Below are 27,858 nucleotides of genomic sequence, written 5' to 3'. Positions count from 1 at the left end.
CACTCTCCTTATACCCCCACCGTCGTCGCTCGCTATGAAGTTCTCCTCCGCTCTCACCACCTCCGCTTTCGCATCCATGGCCATGGCTGGTGCCATCTCCAACAGCACAGTCGTGGTCACCCACGTCACTGTCACTGGCTACACCACCTACTGCCCAGAACCCACCCAGGTCGTCATCACCAAGTGTGCCGAACACGTTTGTGCCCCAACCACCATCACTGTCACTGAAGCCAAGACCGTGATCGTCGAGGAACCATGTCTCGTTCCAGCCACTTACACCTCTCACGTCGCTGCTCCAACCACCGATGCTCCTGCTGTTGCTCCTCCAGCCACTTCCAGTGCTGTCAAGACCAACGCTGCCGAGGTCCACACCTGGGACAACGGTGCTTCCATGAACGTTGCCGGTGTTGCTGCTTTCGTGGGTGTTGCCCTCGCCTTAGTCTAAGTTCCTAGCCCAGCTTTATGATTCTTCAGCCTGGGCCTGGCGTATTGCTGGCTCCTCGGCTCCGATATGTATGTTCTACGATAACCAAACAATTGACGATTCTTTCGCATAAATTCCTGTAAATGATGTAGGCCCTTGCTTAACCCAGGAGTGTGTCCGGATGGAATTTCCAGTATTGCGATGGGGTACTGCAGTCAGGTTACTCTACTACTTCAAATTAATAAGAAGATTCTTCACTATTATAATAGGTACATCACTTATTCTAAGCTAGAAAAACCTGGAATATTGCCAGACTGGACTTTCTAGACATATCTGTATGGATCATCTCATGATGTAAAATTTCACTCTCAAAAATTAAACATTTTGGAGATATTTGACAATATTTTACAGAAACATAATCGGGCTTGCCCAATAAAATACAAGTCACGTGACCCACACTGCCAATATGGACTTCAATTTTTCTGCCTAGTTAAGCACCTCCATAACCAGCCTATGCTCTGACGCCAGTCAACCGTGCATTATGTCCATCTTTTCAGACGAAATCGAACCATCGAAGCTACCACAGTCGTCCCGCTTCTTCAACCAAACAACTTTACCAGATTTACGGACCTTCTTGCTCACAAAGAACAATAAGCCGCTTGCATTCAATGGACAGCATTCCAATATAACGTATAACCCCTACAACTTTCCCCAACTGAAGACCAAAGCTAACTTCCCGTTGGACTTCTTTCACTTGCCCAACAAAATCCACCTCACTGGGTTGCCAAATAGCGAGAATCCAGAGCCTGAGAGCATACCGTCCTACAAGCTAGATGACAACCAAGCCAAAGATCCCATTAGGTTTTTTGAAAGCGTTGCAGAAGAAGCCAGGAATTATGGGGCCATAAAAGTGAAGATTCCTGTAGTCCAGGATAATCTTTTACGATCTAACTTCCAAATCAACTCCGACTTGTTTTGGTTTCAAAGTAACAAGTTGTTGAACAATAGCCACCAAGATGAGTTAAAGAACCGCTTACAGTTTCACTCGGAGCTCATAAGGTTTCACATGAGCGATGAAAAGGAACCAGATCAACAGAGTACCCAGGATGAACAGATAACTCGAGATGCTACGACTGACATACCAACGGACTCACAATGTGAGAAAGAAAGTACCGAAAGTGTTCAGATACCCGATTTAAACGCCTCAGTTTCCGAGAAGAGCTTTAATGGTTCAGAGATTCTGTTGTCCAATGTGCCAGTCATAGATGGCGTAGAAACTCCAGATGCCCCCCTTCACGATCTTACGAAATCTTCCCTTGCAGCTGCTGAATCAGCCTTAAATAATACCGATGCTGCAGATCCAAATGTTCAACTCAGTGTTGCCACAAATGGCGATGAGTTGCAAACAGCAGGTATTGAAATCGCTGATTCCCAAGCCACTGAAGCCGATCAAACAGAGAAAAATGTGCCAAATGTATCATTTCTCTTGGATAGGAATACGTCTATAAATAGTCTCTTGAACTCACCCTCAGTTCAGCCTTCGGATTCGCAAGAGACTACTGCAGAAAGTACGCAACCTTTAACTGCTCCATCACATCCAGAAAATTCATCTGGGCTGAAGACAATCAAATCTGAGTCAAGTTCGGAATTGGATTCAGCTACGCCCTTGGGGTCAAACCAGAATCTCAATTTGGACTCCCCTAATCTACTGAAAGAGTCCAAAAAACTCTCAAAAAAGAAGCAAATTCCATCATTCTTAATGAAGCTACCAATGATTGATAAGCGTCCAATAGATTTATATAAGCTTTTCCGTTCCGTGGTTATCAGAGGTGGCTTTGTCGAGGTTATTAACAAAAAATTATGGGCACAGATAGGACGAGAGTTGGGATATAAAGGAAAAATCATGACCAGTTTGAGTAGCTCTCTTAAGTCTTCCTATCAGAGGATATTATACCCTTTCGAAGTGCAATTAGGTCAAAGAAAATTTGGACTTGCTGGATTGGATACCCCAGACCAGGGCAATGAAGAGGATCGCAATCCAGCTCACACTGTGAAAGTGGAGGATGAAGTTGATTACAAAGAGGAGCCCAATATTAATGGCAAAAGAGAAATTAACCAAATGAGCACGGAATCTAGAAAACGGAGAAATCCATTAATTTTAGGTTCAGGGATTGAATTTCAAAGATCAGTTCAACTTAAGGGGTCGAAAGGTTTCCTAGTGAATACACCCCATTTGATTGATATAAAGCCACCAATATCTTTCACTATTAAAGATGAAGATAATATTTCTACAAAGAAAGGAAAAAAGGGGCAAGAAATAACTGAGTCACCAATTTTGCCACAGAATCAACTTAACCATTCCTTATCCAACATGCTTAACAGTCCATCAAATAGTTATCAAGATGAATCAGGCTTAAAAGCAGTGCCTAAAATTGCATCTATCTACTCGATGCGTCAATTTATGGAAAAGGACTTGAAGTTTCAAGAGTTCATAGTTCAGCATAATGCGTCATCTTTCAATAAGATGTCTGCAAATTTCCCTAGCTTCTATCATTTCAATGAACCAAATATGCCAATTCCGGAGAGAAACTTCATCAAGTTTGATAAGTATGAAGAACTATATTGGAAATTCGTACTGAACGAGGATTCCAATCATCCGTTGTTAAAGGATGGACTTGAATTGGAGCATGGCGAAAATCTTCTTAGTTTGATCCACGGATCTGGATTCGTGAAAATTGGTGATGATTTGATGAATTATAAGAATAATTTGAACAATCTTAATATCAATGCTTCGAGCAATAAGATCATCAACACGGCCAACAATAAGATAATTAACACGTTTGTTCCAAACACGAATACTCAGGTTAGTTCTAATAGCTACCCTACTGGAAGTAATCCAATTTCGTCAACTACAACCCCAGCGAATGATGTTGATCTGTTCAATACTGACTATTACATATCCAATATTCTTCAATCAGCAATGAACCCTTGGAATTTGCACAATCTCCCAGTACTTCCAAACTCCCTATTTGGTGCTTTATCTGAGAATGATATCAACAATCAGGATTTAACCAACTCTAGGATTAACATTGGTATGACCTTCAGTACACAGAATTGGAAATGTGAAGATCATTTCACACAACTTATAAACTACCATTTTTTTGGTGCCTTCAAGAAGTGGTATTTCATTCCTGAACTGGAGTTTGAGAAGTTTGAAGCCTTGATTCTAGAGGTAAATGAAAGCAACAAAGATAGAGTTAGTATCAACAATGACAATTGGGCCATTGAAGAGTTGTTGGAACTAATTGGAAACAATGAGGGCTCTGAAATTAGGGGGTTGGAGTATGATACTTTAGTGAACTCTTTGGAAAACATGATAAATCCCTTCCAAGATGAACGATTGCCTCATTCCAATGTCGAATTCCAGAAATTGATAAGTGCAAATAGCAAAAAAATCAGATTCAACCAGGACTTTTTAATAACACCTCAGATGTTAAGAGAAAGAGGCATTAAATACTCGACTACCATTCAAAAGCCTGGTGAATTTGTCGTGAAGTCATCCAAAACATATTCATTAGCTCTCTCATTCGGATTGAACTTCAGCGAAGAAGTCAATTTTGCCACCCAAACCTGGCTACCTTATGCCACTGAAGCAGAACAATGGTTAGCAAAACAGTCCATACTACCAAATTTCCTGACATTCAAATTATTAGTAAATTTGATTCAATTATATGATTCAGGTAAAAGCATTGGATTTAATTCCCTGATTTACTCAAAAGTGGGATCATTCTACGAGGAGATGTACCGAAATGAGCTAGAAATTCGATTTAAAATTAGGAAGCTCAAGATTAAGGAGATGATTATCGATAGTGAAAATACTTGTGACTCTATTTCCGATGATAATTTTGTGAATGCATTTCCATCCAAAATTGTTTTGACCGACCGTTCCACAAGTCAATCCTTCATTTTGGCACCTTCTACGTTCATTAAACTTCATGATGAAAAGATAATCCCTTTTGAGAAATTTAAAATAGAATTTCATTTGTTCTACTCAGATGATAAGTTGAGAAATTTTTCAAGAATATTGAATGGATATTCTATTGATTATGAGCAGTGGACTCAGAAGTACGAAGAATTAATGACTGAGAATACTGACCTTGCGCTTAAGGTGTACAAGGGCCTTCTTAATGATGGAGAGAGAATCTATTCTGCTATATCTTCGGCCAATTTTTTAATCGGAGGAAGCTCAGAGGAAGATAAAAAGAGAATCAATGAATTGAATAAGTTTAAGAATCATATTGAGAACTTAAAATTGTTCATTGAAGACTCAAACAAGTTTATTGACGAGTGTCAGAATTTGTTAGCCATAAAACACCATCAAAGAATAAGGTCAGGGAATGAATTTCAGTCGTCGAAGGGATTGGAGGATTTAGTCAAATTAGTAGACCGGATTCCAACACTTAACTTTTCTTGCATAGAAATAGATCAAATCCTTGAGTTCAAGTCAGAAATCGAGAATTTTGATAAGGCGTCTAGAATGTTATTGTCGAAGAAGAACAGATCTTTGAAGGAATTTGATGACTTGATTGATTTAGGTGAAAGTTTCGGTATTGAAATCCCATCATTGAAATTCTTGATCAGAATTAGAGATCGTCTCAAGTGGTTGTCTAGGTTTAACCTCATAGAAAAAGGAGACGACCCCTTCAGTGACAAGAAGGAAATTTTCACATTGCAACATCTTCAGGATTTCTTTGACACCGGATTGAAAGTTCTCTCTGAAGTGGACCTTCCTAAAATTATCGAGCTCGAGAAAATTCTCAAGAGTAGTTTGAATTTCAACAAGGAGTTAGATCGCTTTTTACAATACGAATCAGCAGATCAATTGAATCTTGACCAGCTCCAGAAGTTTGTTGCAAAGTTTCAGGGTGAAAGACTTTTCTTAGGGCTTGAAACGTACAACGAACTTTCCAAGGTACATTTGAATTCTAAGTTGATCACTCAATACATTGAATTCAAAGAGCAAAAGTACTCGAAGTACTCGTACTCAGATTTGAGGACTTTGCAGAGCAGCTTAGTTGAAAACGAAATTCGATTTAATCCTCAAGAGATTGTGCACAAATTATACTCAACAGAGCAATGGGTGTATAGACTTTGGGAAGAGGTTAGAAATAAGAAAGTTGTTACCACTTTGAGTAAAGAGATGGACCTCAAGCATCTAAACCCAAAGTTCACCTTAGAGGGAAGACTCATCGAAAAGTTTTACCAGTTTTTGTATAAAAATGAGTTTAACTTTGCTGTGGAAGATACACACGAAATTTCCTCAGCATACCTCATGAAATTTGTTGATCCTGAGAGTGAAATTGCACCTACTTATTATTGCAATTGTCGTGAGTATGAATTTGGCACGATGATTGAGTGTGATAAGTGTAATGAATGGTATCACATTGTATGTGTTAATGAAGGTGAAGAACATCAAGGTAACGATGATGAGAGCTACACTTGTCCTGTGTGTCAATTGATTGAGTCAAATAGCACAACAGATGAGTATCTTAGAGGAAAGGTCACTTGGAATCGCGTCAAAGAGATGGTGGACGAGGGCAGAGGTTTGAAGGTCTACCCAGCGAATGAGTTAAACTCGTTAGAAGAGGTTTACTTGGGCTTCACCAAGCATTATGAGGATGTGAGAAAGAAAATTGAAGAAGCAAAGAGGGATCCAAGATCGTCGGAATTGAGGCTCGATCTTTTTAAGTTTTTCCTCAGGAAGTTGTATGGTAGTGGAATTTTATTCCAGGACTTGTTGGAAGAGGTTGTGAATTTAGTGAGAGAAGAGGAGCGTAAGATTGCTATGCAACAACCCGTGCCACAGCCCGCAGATGTCGAGGTACCATTGCACGAAGTGAATGGTAATCATATGGCACTGTCTAGCTCTATTGACAAACAGCAAATTACCACCGGCCAAACAGTCATAGGTGTCCAAGATGCAACTGCCCCAATAGACAGAACAAGCGCAGAACCGCCAATTTCGGCCCCACAGCTCCCCAATGACATTCAGCAAACACCAGCATCAGTTTTGGAAGCTCAATCTGTGTTACCAATCCGCAATACCGACCCATCGGTTTCTGCTTCACCAGACCAGCCAGGACAGAGCCAGCAAGTGCAAATTGAGCTGGATGTGACTGAACCAGCCGTTGATCCCGCTCTAGCTACCTCAGGCACCATGCAGGGCCAGTCCCAATCTGCTGTTGTACTGCCTCCAGTAGTTTTACCTGCTAGGGCTGAGCCAGCTGTTTTTCCAGCGTCCGATCTCCCTCCGTTGGAGTCTACAATAGACCAGTTAATTCAAGCTACCCACAGTCCTGTTGACAATCTGAATCAGAGCACATCGGAGTCTGGCCAGAACTAGTATGTATTGACGTGGGAGACTAATATACCAAATAAATATTGATAGAAGCATTGTAAATTCGCAAAACGTATCGTAGTCAAATTAGGGCCTTTTATCACCATTCTTCCACCTGTGGCCTTTACAATTTGGCTCTTGACCACATATTTATCGTATCATACGGAACCACTTCGCCCCACATCCGTTGCAGCTGCTAGTCTTGGTTCAATATTCCCTTGGTTGGTGAACAAGCCTCTACTTTTGTTCCATAAGACGCGAGGTCCCCACATAATCGGCCAGATACGCACTGCATATATACGCGTAACCATCATAAACGTACCCACCATGACGACAGACACCCTTATAGATAGCATAATAGACACATGTTGGGGCAGGATTAGGGGCAAGGAAAGCATCTACGTGACGCAAGTCATGGGACTTATCCGAGAAATCGAGAACGAGCTCCAAATCTCATCGCTCTTCGTGGCTTCCGAGATCCATCTCTTGGACCAGTTGATACGAAGCAACCCACAGATGAAGCTCTACAAACAAGAAGTCAAGGAGTTGCTCATACGGCTTGTGAAGTACGCCAACTTCGAGGAATTCTTGAGAGAAAGATTTGGGCTCAGTCCAGTGGAGATTAGGCTCAGAACTGCGAAGACCCCTTCCAGGTTTGAGTCTAGAAAGCCAGACCCAAGCTTGAGAAGCTTTATTACAGGCTCGAGACACACGAAGGAATACACCAAACCAGTTTCTCCGCCATATTCCCCACCCTTGAAGAGTTTTTCACAGCGATCTGACAGCGATCGAATCTATACCTCAATAAATTCTAAGGACGACAGAATCGAGGCATTGAAAAGTGAAATAACAAGCTTACAGAGATATGTGACGTCCTTGGAAAACCAAATCAGGAACCAGCCAGATTCCTCGTCAAGAAGAACGCTAGACAGGGAAAGGACCATAAAGAACTTGGATAAATTATGCTACGATTACCAGAGGGAGTTAAAGGCATCCAAGAAGCGAGACGAAACAAACAAGCAGTATATAAGCCAGATGGTAGACAGCATAAATCAACAGGAAAAATTGATAGAAATGCTCAAGGTCAAATTGGATCTTAAACTGGTCTCTACTAGCTTCAAGGCAGACGGAGAGGAACAAAACAAATTCAGGGACTTCATGGTTAACTTGCCATTTTTCAAGCAATACTATGCGTACTTCAAATATAAAGAGGAGTCTAAAAGCATTGGCTTGCTTTTCTTGAATGGGTTGACCTTGGTACTCTCTGCCTTCATAGTGATTAACATTTTGCAAGTGGTGTTGTATTTAATTCTTTGGGTTTTTGGATCTTCCGATTCTATTTATGTGTATGATGATTATGGGAGTTGGTTTAGTACCAAGAGTACATTCGTGTGGTGGAAAGAGTTTGAAATTGTAGAATATTGGGTTTATAGAATTGGAGAGTGGTTTGAAGTCTAATTTAGTCTAGAAACAGAGCTAATAAGTATGGATTAGTAGTCAAAAGTTTCAAAAGAGAAAACATCTATATTGTCTTATCATTAATGAATTCAAATCATTGTACATCTCTGACGAAGAGACTCTAGCTAAACTGTAGACTTTTATCAACCAGGAACCGGGAAAGTATATATGACTTTATTAATTTTCTGTATGCACTCTCTCAATTGAGTCAAAAGCAAACATTTATGATTTAGGTAAGATTCGGCCAAGTACAATTTTTGTAAAATGATATTATTAAAATATACGCTTCAATAGCTTTATAGTGAAAGATTATATTAATATATACATGAATACACACGTACTCCAATATAACCATTCAGAGGAAGAAATAAAGGAGTTATAAAAACCAAAAAAAACCCAACCGAATCTATCAATACATTTAGTTCATTTGCTTAACCAAAGCGTTGATGAATTCTTCTCTGTTACCGGTGTCACCACCTTGGATGAAGTGTTGGAATTTTCTAGTTCTGAAACCACCGTTAGGGTTAGACAACTTGAATGGCCACAAGAAGTTGTTAGCTTGCTTGAAGTTTGGACCAACAGTGTAGATTTCGTGGATCAAGTCTTCAACAGACAAGATGTTGTAAGCCTTCAAGTTAGCTTCAATGATGGAGTTGTCAGACAAAGCAATTCTTTGCTTGTTGACCTTACCGTAACCTCTCTTGTAGACCAAGTGTCTGATGGTAGCCAAGGATGGGTAACCGTAAGCAATGTATGGTTCAGCCAACTTGATCAATTCAGCGGTGGCCTTGGTCAACTTGACGAAAACACCGGCGTTGATTTGGGTCAATCTCAACAATTGCAAGACCTTTCTTGGCTTAGGTGGGATCTTCATGATACCCTTGATTCTGATGATGAAAACCAACTTTGGTTGAGCATCAACGTAGTAAGAACCAGCAGCCTTGGCATCTCTCTTGGCAGTGATGACAGCACGGGCAGCTTCAGCGTACTCCTTTTCGTAAGCAGCGTTTCTGTCGTGGATAGCCTTTCTCTTTTCCTTGGTGGCCTAATTTGTTAGTAATTGCAACATGCAACAAACATGACGATTTTCTCAGTCCCGAAAGATGGTTAACGATAGACAACATGGCCGTAGCTAGTCATATACTGTGGTAGAATTTCATCTTCAAAAACCTTCATGCTGGTTTCGGTATACATACGGATTGACGAGCAACCTTGGCGGCAGCACGTTCTTCGGCAATCTTTTGTTGAGCCTTTTCCTTCTTGATGAGGGTTTCTGGTTTTAAGGTACTAGAATGTTAGTAGGGACTAGGCAGACCTAGCAACACAATATGCTCCTCTGGGACAGTAAGGTAGGACATGCAGTGGTATGAGATCCGGAAAGGTTCATCATTGGATATGGAACTGAACCGCCAGTTCATTCCATTCCCCACTCACGTCCTAATTAATACTCAGAGGAAAACAGATGTATCAGGCATTGGCTAATAACGAAGATAAATGAATATTCAATTCGGCTGCAAGACAATCTGAAATTCCCACGGCATTTAGGCGACTAGAAGGACTAGCCTAAGAGGTGGCTCAACCACCTGTATATTCACAATCGTCATCATCAGACTAGCGACACAGTTGTTACTGCATATCGTGTTGTCAGTGATGTAGGGCACACATACGTAGCCATCTTGATGAGTGTTGGTGAAATTATTCTGGAGGGGAAATTAATGCACCTTTATAGGGTGCGAGCATACGATGAGACAAATTTTTCACTCGCGGCAAGAAGGTTACCCGGATGCAGACGGTTGCACACGTGACATACACATGGGCTAGGGCTGCGACCCTAGCTAGGAGTCCAGCATGGCATGGCACCGTTAGGACGGGTATTTTAAGTGAAGGGAACGTGACAGTAGTCTCAGTCCTTCGGAAATTTCCCATACATGGGTGACCTGTCCCGGTCCTCTTTCAATGCAAATGGTTCGTAGAATTTCCTCCGAGCACCCATCTGTACGCTGTGAAGGACCACCAGCGTGGTATCACCCACCAGCCCCTTTTCGTCTCTAGTCACCATTGCCAGAAACGAGATGAATACTAATTTAGCGGATGCATCTACATGCTCGTATTTTTCTATAGGACCACCAGGCAACAACGGTCGCTAATAGCCCGAGGAGGGCCTGGACAGCCACATATTAGCTATCATGAAACAAGGGCGGCGTTTGTATGGATCTCCTTAGGGTACCAACACCCCGATTTTTTACTATTTGGACCCTTATCTTTGGGTCCAGGCCAGATAAGTTCCGCATTTCTTATCAGTTCCTAAATAGGAAACAGTTCTGTTCACACTGGAGGGACGGAACTTCCCCCAGGACAGAGCCGGAAATAGCCAAGAGCACTGCTTATTGGATCTGGATCGGCTTTTAGTATATAACTGGCGCATATCCGACGTAATCTACCAGCAGTACCTTTCGTGATGACTCTCAGCCCGGTGCTCTCTCGAGAACAAATCATCGAGCAAGTCACCTCCAACAAGCTGTACTTCAATAATGCGTTCAACGTGGAGGAGCCCCAAATCAACGCCCTTTTGGCCCACGATGACGAAGAGCTTTTGGCCCAGATCGGGTACAAACCGGAGTTGAAGCGTCGGTTCTCCAAGATCCAGGCCTTTGGCGTGGCGTTCTCGATCATGGGCTTGTTGCCCAGTATTGCGTCCATTTTTGCCCAGGGGATCATAGCAGGCCCTGCAGGGTTATTGTGGGGTTGGGTAATCAGCAGTGCCTTGATCTTTTGCATTGGTATATCCATGTCTGAAAACGGGTCTTCGCAGCCTACCTCCGGAGGCTTGTACTACTGGACCAACTACTATGCACCACCCAGAGCAAAGACCTTGCTCTCGTTCTTGATCGGAAACACCAACTCCATTGCGCTCATTGGAGGATTATGTTCGGTCGACTACGGATTTGCACAGGAGCTATTGGCTGCAGTGGTGGTTGCAAAAGATGGTGATTTTGACATCACTCCCGCGAAACTCTACGGGATTTTTGCAGCTTGCGTGTTCAGCCATATCATCATCACCTGTCTCTCCTCGAGAAACTGTGCTTATCTACAGACCACGTCGATCTACGTCAATCTTGCCTTGATCGTATTGTTCTTGATTGCCTTGCCCATCGGAGCCAGTGGCAATTTTAGGTCTGGAAAGTTTGTATTCACCGAGTTCGATAGTATCTCCGAGTGGCCTGTTGGCTGGACCCAGTTGAGTGCCGCTTGGTTGCCTGCAATTTGGACCATTGGAGCGTTTGACTCGGTGATCCACGTCAGCGAGGAGGTCAAGTCGGCCGAAGGAACGATTCCGTTTGGGATTTTGGGCTCCATTGGTATGTGCTGGGGCCTCGGAACCATCATCATAATCATGACATTATTCTGCATGCAAACCAACGATATCGAAAATCACTATTTGCAGACCAAATTCGGCTTTCCCATGGCCCAAATAATTTTTGATTGTCTCGGAAAGAAATGGACCATTGCCTTTATGGCACTCATGGCATTTGCCCAGTTTCTCATGGGGGCCTCCATTTTGACCGCCATTTCTCGTCAGATTTGGGCCTTTGCCAGAGACAACGGACTTCCATTCTCCAGATACATCAAGAAGGTGAACAAGAAGCTTTCGGTGCCCATCAATGCAGTGTGGTTTGGCGGAATCGTGGCCATTATTATCGGATTGTTGGTGTTGATCGGAAGCGTGGCTGCGAATGCATTGTTCACTTTGTACATCGCAGGAAACTACGTGGCCTGGGGAACCCCTACGTTCTTGAGATTAACTTACGGAAAGCACAAATTCAAGCCAGGAAAGTTTTATTTGGGACCGGTCTGGAGTCCCATTATTGGGTGGATCTCCACCATTTTTATTGTGTTCACATTTTTCATGGTGCTCTTTCCAGCCACCAAGAATGTCGATTCAGGCAATATGAATTACACCTGTGTCATAACACCCAGTGTGTGGATCTTGTCTTTAATATACTACTACGTCTATGCTCATAAGGTCTATCATGGGCCATGCAAGACAGTCGAAGTGGATGGCGAGTCTTACGACGAGATTCTAGAAGGGGTACACATAGAAGAACAAGCAATCGAAGGTAAAGAAAAGTGGTAACAATAATGCCTGGTAGTTAGCGTGTCAGAATATTAATAAAAGCTAGTGTGCGATAAGTTGTACACCTATTGTCGTTGTGATTAAATATTAAAGGCTAGCGTACGATTATTTGAATTCCTCTTGTCCGTATGAGGTGAATTCCAAAAAAATCAGGCATGCGTTGTGATACCTTTTTATAATTCTACGAGGTAGCGCAAACAAGGTCATATAATCTATTACAAAAATCCAATAAGTTTAAGATCATGGAGATTTGAGTAACTTCCATTATAAATCACACATAGTTTCTAGGGGATCATAAAGTGAGGTAGTAAAGATGATCTAATATCCGAAAGTGTAGTCACCTTGGATCCATCTGTTGACCATATCAAGAGAGTTAGCTGGTTGGTCAAATGGAACCATGTGACCAGCGTCGTAGATTCTCAAGAAGGTAAACTTCTTGTAGTTCTTAACTTCACCAGCCAAAGTCTTGTTTTGGGTGTACCATGGTTGCAAGGAAGCCTTCTCGAACTCTTCGTGGCCTGAATATTCCAAAGCATCAGACCAAGCATGGTTTCCTAACCAGTTACAGATGAAATCCTTGTCACCAGCATAGATCAACACAGGAATATCCTTTTCTAACAATTCAGCAACATACTGTTGGAATGGCAAGGCTTCGTCACCGGCCTTGATAAAGTTGAAAAAGACCTTGTCATCACAGGATGAGAAAATGTCAACGTTGGCACCAACAGCTTCTTTGACAAACTCGGAGTTCAAGTATTCATCAATCCAGTTCATGGCAGTGTAACACACACCATTGTCATCCTCACACTTCTTTCTGATGTCGTACACGTTCAAGCCAGTTTCAGCGTACGCTTGTTCCAATCTGCCACAGTACAATTGTGCTGGCACACAAGTAAGAGCATTTTGGAACTTGTAACACAAACTGGTTAAAGCGGCACATTTGGGGTAATCCTTCTCCATTTGGTCACATTTTTCTTCAGGGAGAACAGCCTTGTAACCACCCTCACCACAAGCCATAGGCTTGTAGCTTGCGGATTGAATCAAAGAGTCAGTGATTCCATTACCGATCAAAACCGAGGTCAACTCAAATGATCTGTCAGCATTGTTGAGAATTTCAGTAGCAAAACTAGGAATATAATGTCCAGCATAAGATTCACCGGCAATGTGGAAGTCATTTCTAATGAACTGAGGGAACTTTTGGAAAAACAACTCCAAGAAAATGTAGACATCTTTAGCGGCAGCTGCAGTGGTGGAAATTGATTCACCGCCTGTGTAAGAGTAGCCAACACCGACTGGCTGATCTAAGAAGATAACAGAAGCGTTGTTATTCCAAGAGTATGGGTTGAACTCTGGTTGAATGGTGGCGTTGATGCTGGAAGGGCCCAATTCGAAGAATAATCCAGTAGCAGAAGAGCAGCCTGGCCCACCGTTAAGCCACAAGATAACAGGGTCATTCTCTGGGTCGTTTCTGGACTCGAAGAACCAGTAGAAGAAGTGCTTGTCCAACGAAAGCACATCTAAGTAGCCAGTATACTGCTTGACAGAGTCCAAACCGAGAACTTCAGGGTGGTTTTCCTTAACTCTCAAGATGTGGTCAGAATGGGCATTGTTCTGGATGGTGTCGAATCCAGCAAATAGTTGTTTGGCCTTATTGAACTTGTTGTTCATGTCCTTGGAGCCAAGCGTCTTGCGTTCCCAGTCAGCAATAGCCTTTCTGATGGCATTGGGTGACATGCTTCTCTGAAGGTGTTCCCAAGCACTGGAAACTTCCTCAAACTCGAGGCCTGGGCCCTTCAACTTCAGCAAGGGCAGGTATTCATTGTCATACACCTTGATAATGTCCTCAGCTGGGGTTTCACTGCCCAGATAGCCGCGGAAGAGCAGAGGCACAAATTGGTCGACCTGATTCCAGAAGGAAAGGGCATTGATGGAGTTGGCTGCGGCAAGTGCACCGACAAGGGAATTGATCTTCATGGTGCAGTAAAAGAACCTATGGAGTAGATTCTAGTAGGGAGCGAAGGGCTGGATATGGAGCCGTTCGTTTGGGGGCTTTGGGACATTGTCGCGACAGATGTCGCAGCGATAAGGGAGGCCAGGGCTCAAGACATATACCCTCGAGGTTTCCCGACCATACGCTTTGATTGGCTTATTAACTGACATGTTCATTGATTCTACTTGGTGCCACACCAGAGGCAGATAAGTGACAATTTTGTCTCTACGGCCTGACTTTAATCGCACTATAACTGATATTAAGTATTGTAGAAGAGAGCATCCGAGTAGGGACTTACAGTAGCCAACAGTCACCGAGCGATTCTACCCATGAAGTGGACTGCTATATCTGGCCCGAAATTTGATATATAGCGTTAAAAATCATATTGCCATAATGACACCACCTGTAACCTACACAAATCCTCACAGCACCAGATTGCCATGAAATTCCTTCATTAAATAGATACATTTCATAAGAAGTCTCCTAAGATTACATCTGTACTAATAGTTTACGTTTCATCAAATTTATAATATTAAAGCGATTTACATTAATCTTTTTTACCAAGACCGGAAACCACGATATTTTCCACGAGAATTGAACTGTTGTCATCGCTGACCTCTTTACCATTAGAGTCATGCTTGCTGTCCCATTCTTCGAGTTCTTCAACTGGAACTTTAACAACTGTATGTCCTCTTTCCCCATTTTCCAAGGTGTAGTGTAAGTTTCTGTGTGCATACTTACCAAGTCTTGGTAAAACAAAGGCCCAGATGTAGTAGTAGAAGAAGCACAATAACAAAATACCGATACTGGTAAAAGCATAGGTGGCATAGAAGAAGGAGACATCGGAACCATTCAAGGACTTACCAGGTGGTGGGACGAAAGACATAGCAATAACGAACACCCCATACAATATGATAATAATGATGATCGACAATGGTGTTTTGAATCCTTCGAAGCCGAGGCCAGCTGCCTTTCTTTGTCTTCTGACTAACAACAATCCAATAACCAATAATAAATTGAAAATGTATCCAGAAAACGATCCAATGTCAACGACGAAATTATAAGCATCACCCGCTGGAGGAGCGACCAAGACAATGAAATTAACAATGAAGATGGCGACAATTGGCAAAATTGGAGTTCCCCAAGGTTTAGTTGTAACCCAATAGCTAGAGTATGGTAAGACACCTTGTCTTCCACATTCTCTCAAAGCTCTTGATTGACCAACAACAACGGCGAGAAGATGACCCAAGGCAGAAAGAGCGACGAAAACATCGAGTGCCTTGGTGGCAGCTTTGGTCCCGAACACCTTCGTAAAGAAGAGGGAGGAGATTAAAGGACCGGCCTTTTTGATTTGCTGGATGTCATTAATTCCGGCGTAGAATGCAGTGATAATCAAGAGATACATTGCAAAAATGGAAAGCATAATAGCAGGAAGGAAGTATTTGAAGATATTTTTGGTTTGTTTAGGGTTAGATTCACCGGCAACGTTGAAAAGATATTGTGTTCCTCCATATGAGAAGGATACCTTGAGGATTGCACTGGCAATGGCATTACCATCTGAAGTGACAGTTCCCTCCCAAGAATTTTGAAAGATTTGAGTTGGGTTCTTGACTCTAGTATGGCCACCAAGGACGACAAGTCCAGTAATGGCAATGAAGAGAATAAACACAACTTTGACAAATCCGATAAAGTTGGAAACTTTGAGAGCGAGTCTCGAGTTCACAATTCCCAATGCGGAGACAAATACCAACACAGCAATACCAACACCTCTTTGTTCCCAAGCAGTGGCCTTGTGATCAGCAGCAGCTAATATGTATTGAGCAAATGCAATAGCAGAGGAGGTGGAAAAAGATAAGATGACCGTAACAGCAGCGTAGACACTCGACACCATAAACTTTGGCTTTGGGAATGCCTGTTCCAAGTACACAACCTGACCACCTGAACGACGCTTGAAGTAGGTGACAAACTCAATCCAGATAAAGATCTGGAGTACTGCAATGATGAAGCCAGCGATCCACAACACATAACTTGCACCAATCGATCCCATGGATTTGAGAACAGAAGCTGGAGTTGCGAAAATACCAGTTCCGATGACTCCATGAAGAGCCGTAAAGTAGGCAGTGAAGTAGTCGATATTATATCCCAAGGGATTGAGACCTTCTATTGGAGCACCCACAGAGAGTTGGGCATCAGAGGCCGCATCACTGGCGTCGTCTTCAACTTCTTGCTTGGTACCACCAATGAAAGGATTTAATGCTGTTCTAAGATATGTCGACATTAGTGATGGGTTGATTAACTAGACGACTCGGGTAGCATACCCTGTCCTTATATATTCGACGTTGAGCCATCATCGATCTGATGATTTGATCCCAATACTTATTGTGCTGATAATGCCACAGCGACGCAGACATCCACACTTCGAGGGAGATTTGATCGGTTTCTTAGTACAGAACCTCGATAAAAATAGAGGCTTAGATGAGCGGAGTTATTTCGAATCTGTCTTAGAGCACTACCTTCTGCTATATAGCTGCCTGACCAGTCCTACAACAAGGTGATCCCAGTTCTCCAAGATCGACTGACTACTTACGATCAGAACTGTGGGTGCAAAATGGCCCACTGACTATATCACTTCGAGCGACATGATCTTGCGACTTCGCAAGCTTGGCATTTGCTGAAAAAGGGTAATCAGTATTCGGCATGCCATGTGTCAGAGCGAATTATTTTCCGTGCTGGGCGGACAATTATGGGTGCAAAAGCCACGGTTATTTGCGATCATAATTCGCGGAACTATGATACCATTTTCGACCGAGCTCACCTGCAGGTACTACCCTGCGCTCCACAGTTGCTTGTGTCTTGAATGCGGTTAGAGATAAGAAACAAGCTAGTACCACAAGTCCTCCTCAAGAACTACTTGGCAACACGGAGAACATAGCCACAGGTTGAAAGCTGGTATTTCAGTTAACTAATATCGGGCACTCCGTAGAATTGTAGGTGTTGAAATTTTCTTGGATACAATCCACTGGTTTTGTTAAGAAGGCTTAAGGTTTTCGCCGCCGGGCCGGATAACTTTTCCCAGGAAAGTTCCGTTTTTAATACACAGCCTTAATTTAAGGCTGTTGATGGCTGAAGATTATTGACTTAATTAATTGCCAAGGTTTCGTCATGCCGATTCTTTCCGCGGTCAGGGCTAATGTACGGCATTTTTTTACACACCTTGGCTCCAATAAAAGAATGAATTAACCTTCTCTGCAAATCATAAATGAGGTATATCAAATCATACTCTTATGTAGCTAAACATAGCATTTCTGATCGATCCAACACATATGGTATTTTGACAGAAACACTTGACGCAGTGGAGACTTTTAGGGGCCCCAAGGCTTTGAATGTATTCGCGAGAAACTTGGTAGAGGACACCAGGCACGTAGGCACGCAATCTTCGCTTAAAGCCCATAGAAAATAATCTTGGTCTGTTCATTCTCCAATAGTACTCGTAAATTTTAGCGATTTGCTTTGCGAGCCACATATTGCTACCTATCAATAACTCTATCTTGAAAGCTCTAATTGTGAGTGCTCATAATTGATCGGAGTCTACTGTACCAATGCTGCCTCTACGGCCATGCATGATGTGTGGAATGATCCATATCGAGATTAAGGTACCCAAACAAATATGTCAGCAATTGGACCCTTTTGCTTGAAAATCTTTGAAGAGTATCTTGAAAGCAGAAGCAAGGTTAACGGTGGCTTTTTTGAAAAACTACTCCTTGATCACACCCTCGCATCGCGGAATTGGTAACTATACAAGGCGATCTCTTGGTTCGAGAAACGTAGACTTTAGTCAAGCTCAGAATTCCGTTCTTAAAATTGTGGAAAGGTCAACGAAATCCGCACATGGAGTAACGATGTGAACAATTCCAATGTAATCTATTAGCGGAATCCCCACCTAACTCTATTCGCTGAAACCTAAAACAGTGTAAATTCAGACTATTAAACTTAATTTAGGGATTCCGGACTAGCGGCAAATACACATTTCTATTTTACTCCATTCTCATGCTGCCAGTGTTCCCTGGAGATTGTTTCCCTTACTCTCTTATCTGATGCTGCGACATTTCACGACATATATCGAGAGAGCATGTCACAAAATGTCGTGCGAACAAATATCGAAAATTAAAACTTCCACCACTCATAACAACACCACTAACTATGAGTAACGGTTTGTTGCCTATTTCGGTCGCATCCAGGACCATCACCAACCTTTCTGGTGAGCCTAACGGGTATGGAACTCCCGCCTATAATGGGTTTATGTATCCTAACAACATTGGCCATAACCACCGTGGAGTTGAAGAAGTTCAAAGAATCATCATGTCTTTGAAATCCGGAATCGAAAGTGAAGTAAAATGGTCCTTGAGTACGTTAACACGTGTATCTGTTCATCCAGTCATTATGTTGGAAGACTTGCCATTTGTTGGTAACGAACTCATCAAGTTCTTTATCCGTCCATTCCACTGGATTCTTGAGCAAAAGCCAAATAAAGTCAATCAAACAGCCATTTCCTTCAGTTTGGATTCTTTACTCACACTTCGTAACCTCTCACAAGACCTTTCAAATCAACAGTGGTTATCTCAAATCAAACCTTTGAAGAAGCATATTATTGAAGTATTAAGATTTTTGTTAAATTGGTTCTATGTCGAGTCCCATCAAATACACTCCCTAAAAGTTTATGAAAATCAATTCAAGGAAGCATTGGGTTACTTGCTTGACTTGCTCGAGCCATTAAGTTGTTACTATATTGATAACACCAAGAACGATCCATTATTCAATTTACTATTGAATTTTTCAACCATAACAAACGACAAAGCTGTCTTCGTCAGTATAATAAAAACATTGTCACATTTATTGATTATCCGTGAAAAGGCAACGGATGGAAATGACACGAATGGAGAAGACGATAGCCCAGCCAGAACTCCAAATAACTGTATCGACTCAATTAAAGATACACATCTTGAGTCGATTGTCAATCAATTGCTTATCAACGATAATGATTTGGCTTTCACAGTGTTGGAATTCTTGAAGCAATACTTAACTTCCGAAGCATTACATCCAGAACATCCAAGCTCCGTCAAGGACTCGCAAAATCTCAGGTTAGAATATCTTCTTCAAATAAATTCGTCGAAGTCTAACTTCAACACATTGGTGAAGCAGCTTCCTTTGTTGACGGTTTCCAACTTACCATTAAACGACGTGTCGAGCATAAGGCCCATTTCCCAATTAACTTTGACCAAGAGATCGCACTTTTCAGGAGTTCCATCTACTTTGCCTGATTTACCACCAGAGTTATACAGCTTAATAGTCAGATTCCCAGAGCCATTAAGAGCAACCACTTGGTTGCGTTGCTGCTACGAGCCATTTACTAACCAAGTATCCAACAACCCTGAATCCACTGATGTTGTTCCAGGAGAAGTTACTCAAATTTCTCTTTGGAAAGCGTACGAGAAACAATTTCAAGAGATCTGGGATTCGGCAGACGGCAAGCAGCATCCTGAATACAAGGCATTGTTGCCTGCGGTGGATTTCATTAAGAATGTGTCACATGCCTTTCCTAACTCGGAAGCTATGGTGGTAGCACTTGAACCACCAACCGATCCACCAAAGAAGAAATTCATAATAAAAGGCATTCAGCCACGTCAATTTGCAGTCAACATTGATGTGGGAAATTATGAAGCTTTGAAACCTATCCCTGTCAGTTCTATAAATCCAAGCGAGAACTACAAGCTTCCTATCGGCCATGTTGAGCCCGAAAAGTTTGATCATGCTCTCAACAGCTTGTCCGAGAGCATTCTTTCATCCAATATAACCAAGTCCCTGGAGGCAGTTACGCCAATTAACCTTACTGCTTGTGAATTGCTTGACTACATAATTGATGAGGTTCTCGAAACCAGGGAAAACTCCACCGAAGAAAATATCTTCAGATTGTACAATAGCCATTGGCTCCCAGATACCGTTTACTCCAACCCATCTTTAGTTGAAGGTGGCTTGATCAACCCTAAATGGTTGAAGTATTTAATCTAGTGTTTGTAATGCCCTTTATATTCCCTGTAAAATTAGAGTTGATTATTTGGATGTAGTTCTAAGGCTAGTATGAGCTTGAGTAGATTGGGCGTGTATCAAGTAGGAGAGAATCTGGGGCTGGGGTACGGCACACGGGGTTTGCATTTTCACGTGAGCATATGCACGTGAATTGCTACCGCATCATCAAAAATCTTGAACAGATAATCATCCCACTACATCAATAATGGCTGATAAACTTCCCTTCAGCGTGCGTGCTACCGACGTCGTCCACCGTGTGACTGTTCTCGGATTAGTTGGTATCTGTGTGGTCGGTATTGGTAGTATTACTTTCAATATTTGGGCCAACTCCGACTATGGATTGAACAAGAATAAGTTGACTTTCCAAAAGGCAGACTACGAGGAGGCACGTAAGAAGTCCGACGAATAAGCATGTCAAATACAACTACTTCATCTTCCAGAACTTTCCATCACCAAGTGATGCTGTACATAGGATAATACATGATATACAAGAAGACAAGTAGAACATAAGGGTGGCTACTAGGGAGTGCTAGTACGTCAAGTAGGAATGCTAGAATATCGGGGTATTGAACGACTCTTGACATAGTGAGTTCCAGGAAATATTCGTTGAGAAACTGCTCTAACTAATAAAGCAGTGCTCAAAGCTCTTGTAGCTCACATACAGAGAGCTCTCTAGCTGGGGTTCGGGTCAACTAGCAAAGTGCGCTGATAGATGTTCTGCTGGTCGTGTCGGATTTGGGTTCAAATCAAGCAAAACCAATACAACTTTTTGCTTTTCTTGTTCTTTGCGTTTTCGTCTTTGATGATTTTCTTCCCTAAGATCAAATATCAATTCAACCTTTTCTTCTTAATGTTCTTAGAGTTTTCGTCTCGGGTAGATCTCTTTCTCAACTTCTTTTTGGAGTGGGTCAAGCCTTGCTGCTCAAGATACCGTAATCCTTCGAGATTGAACTTGGTAGAAGCATCGATGTTCAAGGGATTCAAGATTACAATATCGTAGTTGTAGTGGAATTCAGACCCACAGTTTGGACATTCACTTTTTACGGGCTCCTTGCCAACCTTGAGAGATTTGCCCAACTCTTGGAGCACCTTGTATGATAATAGACACCCACAAGGACGAAGGTATGCGTAGGTGAAGTTTCTAGTGTTTCCTTCTTTCGTAACAGGACATATGAGTACTGGTGAGCCTTCTTGCTCTCCCCAGGTGATTTTTATGTCCACAACATCATTCAATGATTTGAGCTGAGGCTGGCCAGTTTTACCCAACTGGTTTTCCGAGCTTTTACCACTTTCATCCTTGCGTTTAGATTTATGTTCCAAGATGTGCTCTAATGCCTTCTCTTTGAGGTATAGTTGACCCTTCCAGTCGCCTACCACTGGTCCTTGATCCAACGGAAGCGACGAGATTCCGCACGTAACAAGTAAGGTACTTTCATTGTCCTCGCCGGTTTTGGGTGCACTGTCATTGAGTGAATGCAAGGAGATCAAGTCCTTCCTCTTCGCTATGGTTCCTCCATCGTTTCCCATGTTAGGCCTGGTGGGAGATCTCCAGATGGAGCTCCAGTATAAGTCACGATACCGATGATCACGTGACCTCGCATGGAAATAAACCTCCAGAAGACTGAGTAGAACTATCCATTTTTCAGAGCTGACACAAGTTTAATCAACATTACCATGGCTGCTCCGCAACAACAGATAGACTTGACCAAGCTTCAACCACAGCAGCTTGTGGAAGTCCGCAAGCAGATAGACCAAGAGATCCAGCATTTTACCCAATCGCTTCAAGCACTTCAAACCGCACAGGCCAAGCTCAGGGACTGTGTCGCAAGTATTGACAACTTGGAGAAGAGCCAAGATGGAACAGGCTCCAAGGACTTGTTGGTCCCCTTGACTAGCTCGTTGTACCTTCCAGGTCAGGTGGTGAAGAAGAACGAATACTTGGTGGACATAGGGACGGGCTATTTCGTGGAAAAGAACGCACCCGATGCTAAAAAGGTGTACGACGTGAAAATCGTCAAATTGAGTGAAGATGGTGCCAAATTGAAGGATATCTTGATGAGCAAGAATGAGATGTTGAATAGAGTTAACATGGTCTTGAGGGACAAGATGGTGGAGTACGAAGCCCAACAGAAGAATTAGGAAGATGGATTTCTACACGGAGCCCATTGGGTTAAAGCAACCCAATTGGCATAAAGCATCTGGTGACTTATCGAGCGTCCTAGATGAGTGAATCACCTTGCTTATCGTTCCTACATTGTATAGATCGTCATGTCATTAAGGTATGGAGTATCGGTTCCAGAGCAATGATGATAGGGTATCAGCCTCTGAATTCAGCAAAGTAGGCTATGATTAATCGTATTGCTTGTTGTAAATAAATGGTTCCAGGAAAACCCTCTTCAAATCTCGTATCTTGGTTGAACCCAACCCACCAATGCTAACCAAATCCTCCCCTCCACTGCTTTGTAGAACGATATTTTTCACGGACTTGCAGTTGGCCAAGAGATTCGAAACGTCTGTCTTATTTATCAGGCGTATTCCTGTCATTGCTTCGACCACGTTGGAGTTGTAATCTACTGCCTTTATCCCCTTAATGCCCTGGGTCTTCGAGGGCACGTTGTCCTGCTGCTTTGCAAAAACAATGTAGTTACCAGCCTCCTCAAAAGACCACGCGAGGACTAGCGTCAAGTCATTTTTAATGCAGAGGTCCAGAAGGCTCCGAAGGATTTCCTGATGGGAATCGATATCAACCACAGTCAATAAAATCCGCAACGAGCGGTCGTTTCGGGTGTTGCTGGAGGAGGCACCCTTATTAATCTTCTTAAGTCTTTGCCAAATGTATTCTGGTCTCAATTTATGGTACTTGAGCGAAAGGAATAGAAATTGAAGGCCAGGATTAATGTAGTAGTCTGAGAGAATGGTGGAGTCAAACTTCCAGGGGGTTACCTTCATCAAAGACTCTTTCAAAAGCGGGTTTCCTGTTTGTGATTTGTTGATTAGGATCTCGGAAGGAGCCACAAATCTACCAGCAGGCCTGGCTACTGGGCCAGTAGTATTAGCACGCACTGGAGCTGTTGAAGGTGCTTTGACTTGTGCTGTTGGTTCGTGTAATGTTCTTCTCACGTAGGTAATTTGAGGACTTTCGGTCAATTCTGGCCTAGCAGAAACCTCTGTCGAAGCTGGTTCTATCCTAGTTCTCTTTTCGGGCCTTTCGATGGTTGTTTGCCTCTCAGTGGTAGTGCTGGAAGTTGGCTCATTCGACGAGGCTGACTCGTTTTGCGCTGAAGTCACTTCTCCACCATACTGCTCCCTCATCCGCTTGACACCAGCCAAGATGCTGGCGAACGAGGTGGAGTCTGTCTTGGGCGTTTCGTGGTTCGGGCCACCCATGGTGAATACTGGAAGGAATTGATTTTGCGATTGGTAAGCTTGAACATTAATATTACGTAAGACATAAGCAAGCAATGGGGCACTATGACGTGAATACGAGAAATCATTTGGGGCGGCCCTTGCATGTCACACCCGTTGAAGCGGTGGCCCGGAAATACCCCCTTTGTCAATGTACACAAGATTTAGTCATAATTCCGTTTTTCCGATTTACCAAAAATCAGTCATAATGACTATTTGTGTGGGGCACCTGTACCGGGCCGGTTTCGGCGCCGAATAACTGCAAAATGGACCCTATAAAGAAGCAGTTGTTTGCACCCAAGCAGCTGATACCAGGCAAGTAAAGCATACTTATCTGCACTGAGTGTACTATAATTACGGATTATTGCTACAATGGCCACATATTCTGACAAAACGTTCAATGCCAGCCACTACGAGAGTGCTAGGCCCTCCTACCCTCAATCTCTCTACGATGAATTAATCAAATATCACGGTGACCAGGCTAAGGAGTTAGCCATAGATATTGGATGCGGCTCAGGCTTCGTTGCTTTCAAGCTTACTGACTATTTCACTGAGGTCATTGGTACTGACCCTTCAACGGTGATGATACAACAATGCCAACAAGATGCACGGGCAGGAAAGGGAATAACGTTTAAGGAGGGCACTGGGGAAAGCCTCCCAGTGCAATCCTCCGTTGCTGACATGATCACTGGCGCTGAATGCTGTCATTGGGTAGACCACAATAGATTCTTCAAGGAAGCCGCAAGAGTACTCAAACCTCACGGAACGCTTGCCTACTGGTTCTACAAGGATCCAATCTTCATTGGCCACCCTAAGGCCAACAAGATCTATCATAACTATACCTGGAGATCCTCTCTCGAAGATAATCCCGATGATGAGTTCGAAAGATGGATGGGTGCATACTACGAACAGCCAGGCCACAATTTCTTGGGCACCTTGACCAAAGAGATCGAAGTACCTGAGGAGCTCTTTTACGACACCACCAGAGTGGAATATTTGGTGGACGAAAATGGTGATCCAAAGGGAATTAAGGACTCGCCTTTGATGATCAAGAAAACCATAACCATCGCCACCTTCTTGGAGTACGTCAAGAGTTGGAGTGCTTATCATGCGTGGATGAAGGACCATGGCCGCAAGTATGACGTCGCTGAGAGGTTTGTGGACGAATTGAAGACGGAGATGGGGTGGACGGACGATACCAAGGTGGACGTTGTGTGGGACACCATGTACACGTTTGCGAAACGGAGAGCCTGAACGTGTTTTGTGAGGCCATACATTATAAAATATGCAAAATTGACAATGCTAATTCATATTAAGAGTGTAACTATCAAAACCCTTTTAACTGAATTATCTGTGTTAGAGATAACAAGCTATCAAGCTAAGACTAGATATGCTAAGTAAACCCTTACTCTAATAAAAGAGTAAGAAGAAACCTGTAGTGGTTGCGAAAATCGAACAAGTGACGATGTGTGCAAGACAAAAAATCTAGGAAATTTTAGGTATCTACTTCCCCGGCTGGCAGGAAGTGGCCAGTTGAATCACCCTAAGTTGAAACAAATCGAGTAGCTGAACTAGACTTGAAGAAAAAGCAGGAAATTGGCTGAATTAGATATAGGGAAACTATCTGAATGAGAAAAGGGGCCAACTCGTTGAGTCATACCCGGAAAAGCACAGCACACATCCGTACTACAACTCTAGAAATCTATTGAACCAGCACTAAGTACAGGACAGATAAGCCTCAACAATTAGTGGACCAGATCGATCTATTCGTAAATCAGCCGCACGGTAAGCTGTGAATTCTTTCTAAGAAGATGCTACTCCATGCTTCTGGATCCTTCCAGTATCATGCAGTTCACACTGGACCACACCTGGCCCACCCTCTTGGGAAACATCCGTACTTTGCTAATGGGACAGTTTCTGATCCATTACTAAAATCTTGAAACCAGCGCGATTTGTAAGCGCAAATACTCCACATTTACAGCACCAGTAATAGTTGATACTTCACCTTCGCTCGAGCGTATTTTCACAGCCCATTTCCTTCTACTGAGTTCTAGACCCAACTTCCTGCCTTCTAGAACTAGCAGGTCACTGGTGCTGCTAATTTGCAGCCTATCAGCGCCTGGCCATCACTAAGCACCATGCGGCTGCAGACACCCGCACGTGACCTGACTAAGGTTTACTAACTATTTACATCTGTTTAATAACGTTCACACCCAGCAACATACACCATTGGAGCTGACTATATATATGTGTCGATTGTTCAGGGTATTGCTTCTAACCACCCTTTTTTCAATAGTTCTATCATCTTCTCCAATGCCTGCTTTACGAACAGTCAAGAACATCATCCATGCCCTCGAAAAAGCCGAAGGAGTAGGCGCCCATGTCCGTCGTTCCATTGGCGTAAGAGCTGCCAGAAACTTCACTCCGTTCTTAATGCTCGACCACTTCGCCAGCGGAGGTCCAGGTGGTTTTCCACAACATCCTCACTCTGGCCAAGAAACCATCACCTACATCATGAAGGGGGCCATGGCCCATGAGGACTTCACAGGCTCCAAGGGAATTCTCTACTCGGGAGACCTCCAGTTCATGACGGCTGGAAAAGGTGTGGTGCACTCTGAAATGCCCATTCCCAACGAGGATGGCTCGCCAACCGTTGGTTTGCAATTGTGGGTCGATTTGCCAGAACACTTGAAGGACGTCGAGCCACGCTACAGGGACTTGAGAGCGTGGGAGATTCCTGAGGTGGTGCAGCAAGACGGAAGGCTTAGAATCAAGGTCATCTCGGGCAAGGGCTACGGCATCGAGTCCATCAAGGAGTTGGCCTACACTCCAGTCAACTACTACCACTACCAGATGAAACCCGGGTCCCACTTCAGACAGGAGCTCCAGAACGACTTCAACTACTTCTTGTACGTGTTGAAGGGAAACAGCTTGGTGCTTAACAACGATACTCAGGCCAAGCAACACCACAACCTCTTCTTTGATGTTGATGGCGATGCTGTGGAGGGCGTCAACCCTGAGTCCGGAGAGGACGTCGAGTTCGTTATAATCGGAGGCCAGAAGTTGGACCAGGAAATCGTCCAAAACGGTCCATTTGTGGCCACCTCTAAAGATGGTATTAAGAAGGCATTTGTTGACTACCAATATGCTCAAAACGGATTCGAGAACCTCCGGTCATGGAAGTCATTGATCAGCAATGGAGTCTCCGAGGAAATGATCCAGGGCCCATTGGATGGAAACTTGGAAAAGAGAGAGCAAACCAAGAACGCATACTTAGCCAAGCATAAAAACCATGAAAATGATGAGTTGTGAAGGTTCGGTCACCGTGTCAGCGAAATGGGTTTCCAGCAAATAAATAATTCACGCCCTGTTTAATTCTCGTGTATCATACCATTAAAATAGTTATTATTTACTGTGGATTAGTCATTAGTAACGACTTGCCTGTTTTATATATTGTAAAATGAATAACCAGTGTTCTACCAAGAACTTAAACCTCCAGTAAAGTAAATTAATTATTCCACCATTTAGTGATTATTGGGTTTAACGATGCTCCAGTGCTACTAATAATGAGTGCTCGATTGTAGTTGATAAAAGCTGGAGACAATGCAAATCCCAAAGTTCAAATACTAAAGTTGCCAGACATTGACGAATTACACCCAAACCTCATATGGACAATTGTGGTTCGAGCTTGCTCATGGTTTTCAATTGGTCCTTAACAATGTTTAGACTAGGAAATCGGGTGCAAAAATATATCCATGTTTATTTCTTATATGAGAACATACACATCTATCTCTACCAAGGTAAAATAAAAAAGCATGTGAATCTTTCACTTATATTTTGTAGATAATAATCAAATAATTCACAATTATAGAAGGTTTTCAGTTTCACTCATCAATCGTGAGAGTTATTTTGGTGATATATTATCCCAAAAATCAAGGGCCAAAGCTCATGTCTAATAACGAAGT

The 27,858-nt window shown here is 42.9% G+C and overlaps 14 protein-coding genes across 14 annotated transcripts; 9 read left to right on the top strand and 5 right to left on the bottom strand.

Moving 5' to 3' along the window:
* Nucleotides 1–34: 34 nt before the first annotated feature.
* On the top strand, nucleotides 35–445 carry PGA26 (Pga26p; the record flags this gene model as incomplete). Its single annotated transcript, XM_020208626.1, has 1 exon — nucleotides 35–445. The coding sequence occupies one exon, from the start codon at nucleotides 35–37 to the stop codon at nucleotides 443–445; it is 411 nt and encodes a 136-aa protein (XP_020066537.1).
* Nucleotides 446–820: 375 nt separating this feature from the next.
* On the top strand, nucleotides 821–7,038 carry CANTADRAFT_24366 (uncharacterized protein). The gene has a single exon (XM_020207089.1). The coding sequence runs from the start codon at nucleotides 966–968 to the stop codon at nucleotides 6,825–6,827; it is 5,862 nt and encodes a 1,953-aa protein (XP_020066536.1). The 5' UTR covers nucleotides 821–965; the 3' UTR covers nucleotides 6,828–7,038.
* A 60-nt stretch (nucleotides 7,039–7,098) lies between these two features.
* CANTADRAFT_24365 (uncharacterized protein) lies at nucleotides 7,099–8,297 on the top strand. The gene has a single exon (XM_020207088.1). The coding sequence runs from the start codon at nucleotides 7,149–7,151 to the stop codon at nucleotides 8,277–8,279; it is 1,131 nt and encodes a 376-aa protein (XP_020066535.1). The 5' UTR covers nucleotides 7,099–7,148; the 3' UTR covers nucleotides 8,280–8,297.
* A 264-nt stretch (nucleotides 8,298–8,561) lies between these two features.
* Nucleotides 8,562–9,954, bottom strand: CANTADRAFT_92684 (60S ribosomal protein uL30; the record flags this gene model as incomplete). Its single annotated transcript, XM_020211965.1, has 3 exons — nucleotides 8,562–9,324; nucleotides 9,476–9,566; nucleotides 9,947–9,954. 3 exons carry the CDS (start codon nucleotides 9,952–9,954, stop codon nucleotides 8,698–8,700), a joined length of 726 nt encoding a protein of 241 aa, XP_020066534.1. The 3' UTR covers nucleotides 8,562–8,697.
* A 783-nt stretch (nucleotides 9,955–10,737) lies between these two features.
* On the top strand, nucleotides 10,738–12,333 carry UGA4 (Uga4p; the record flags this gene model as incomplete). Its single annotated transcript, XM_020208316.1, has 1 exon — nucleotides 10,738–12,333. A coding segment is annotated over one exon (1,596 nt), but the record flags the coding sequence as incomplete, so codon positions are not given.
* Nucleotides 12,334–12,605: 272 nt separating this feature from the next.
* Nucleotides 12,606–14,434, bottom strand: PRC3 (carboxypeptidase C). Its single transcript, XM_020207087.1, has one exon. It carries the CDS (start codon nucleotides 14,386–14,388, stop codon nucleotides 12,733–12,735), a length of 1,656 nt encoding a protein of 551 aa, XP_020066532.1. The 5' UTR covers nucleotides 14,389–14,434; the 3' UTR covers nucleotides 12,606–12,732.
* Nucleotides 14,435–14,951: 517 nt separating this feature from the next.
* Nucleotides 14,952–16,682, bottom strand: CANTADRAFT_87404 (amino acid transporter; the record flags this gene model as incomplete). The annotated part of the gene is made up of 1 exon (XM_020211337.1): nucleotides 14,952–16,682. One exon carries the CDS (start codon nucleotides 16,680–16,682, stop codon nucleotides 14,952–14,954), a length of 1,731 nt encoding a protein of 576 aa, XP_020066531.1.
* A 1,922-nt stretch (nucleotides 16,683–18,604) lies between these two features.
* Nucleotides 18,605–20,470, top strand: CANTADRAFT_43558 (uncharacterized protein; the record flags this gene model as incomplete). Its single annotated transcript, XM_020208977.1, has 1 exon — nucleotides 18,605–20,470. One exon carries the CDS (start codon nucleotides 18,605–18,607, stop codon nucleotides 20,468–20,470), a length of 1,866 nt encoding a protein of 621 aa, XP_020066530.1.
* Nucleotides 20,471–20,582: 112 nt separating this feature from the next.
* CANTADRAFT_107199 (uncharacterized protein) lies at nucleotides 20,583–21,107 on the top strand. The gene has a single exon (XM_020206177.1). The coding sequence runs from the start codon at nucleotides 20,694–20,696 to the stop codon at nucleotides 20,895–20,897; it is 204 nt and encodes a 67-aa protein (XP_020066529.1). The 5' UTR covers nucleotides 20,583–20,693; the 3' UTR covers nucleotides 20,898–21,107.
* Nucleotides 20,894–22,426, bottom strand: CANTADRAFT_107162 (uncharacterized protein). Its single transcript, XM_020206176.1, has one exon. It carries the CDS (start codon nucleotides 22,013–22,015, stop codon nucleotides 21,317–21,319), a length of 699 nt encoding a protein of 232 aa, XP_020066528.1. The 5' UTR covers nucleotides 22,016–22,426; the 3' UTR covers nucleotides 20,894–21,316.
* Nucleotides 22,163–22,627, top strand: GIM5 (Gim5p; the record flags this gene model as incomplete). Its single annotated transcript, XM_020211336.1, has 1 exon — nucleotides 22,163–22,627. The coding sequence occupies one exon, from the start codon at nucleotides 22,163–22,165 to the stop codon at nucleotides 22,625–22,627; it is 465 nt and encodes a 154-aa protein (XP_020066527.1).
* Nucleotides 22,628–22,837: 210 nt separating this feature from the next.
* On the bottom strand, nucleotides 22,838–23,875 carry RAD10 (Rad10p; the record flags this gene model as incomplete). Its single annotated transcript, XM_020209146.1, has 1 exon — nucleotides 22,838–23,875. One exon carries the CDS (start codon nucleotides 23,873–23,875, stop codon nucleotides 22,838–22,840), a length of 1,038 nt encoding a protein of 345 aa, XP_020066526.1.
* Nucleotides 23,876–24,265: 390 nt separating this feature from the next.
* Nucleotides 24,266–25,147, top strand: CANTADRAFT_19043 (uncharacterized protein; the record flags this gene model as incomplete). Its single annotated transcript, XM_020206400.1, has 1 exon — nucleotides 24,266–25,147. One exon carries the CDS (start codon nucleotides 24,266–24,268, stop codon nucleotides 25,145–25,147), a length of 882 nt encoding a protein of 293 aa, XP_020066525.1.
* A 1,059-nt stretch (nucleotides 25,148–26,206) lies between these two features.
* Nucleotides 26,207–27,205, top strand: CANTADRAFT_46125 (pirin family protein; the record flags this gene model as incomplete). Its single annotated transcript, XM_020209296.1, has 1 exon — nucleotides 26,207–27,205. The coding sequence occupies one exon, from the start codon at nucleotides 26,207–26,209 to the stop codon at nucleotides 27,203–27,205; it is 999 nt and encodes a 332-aa protein (XP_020066524.1).
* Nucleotides 27,206–27,858: the final 653 nt, after the last annotated feature.

Source organism: Suhomyces tanzawaensis (assembly GCF_001661415.1).
Source record: "Suhomyces tanzawaensis NRRL Y-17324 unplaced genomic scaffold CANTAscaffold_1, whole genome shotgun sequence".
NCBI lineage: Eukaryota > Fungi > Ascomycota > Pichiomycetes > Serinales > Debaryomycetaceae > Suhomyces > Suhomyces tanzawaensis.
Note: the sequence above shows the minus strand (reverse complement) of the source record. Positions and strands in the feature narration are given on the sequence as shown.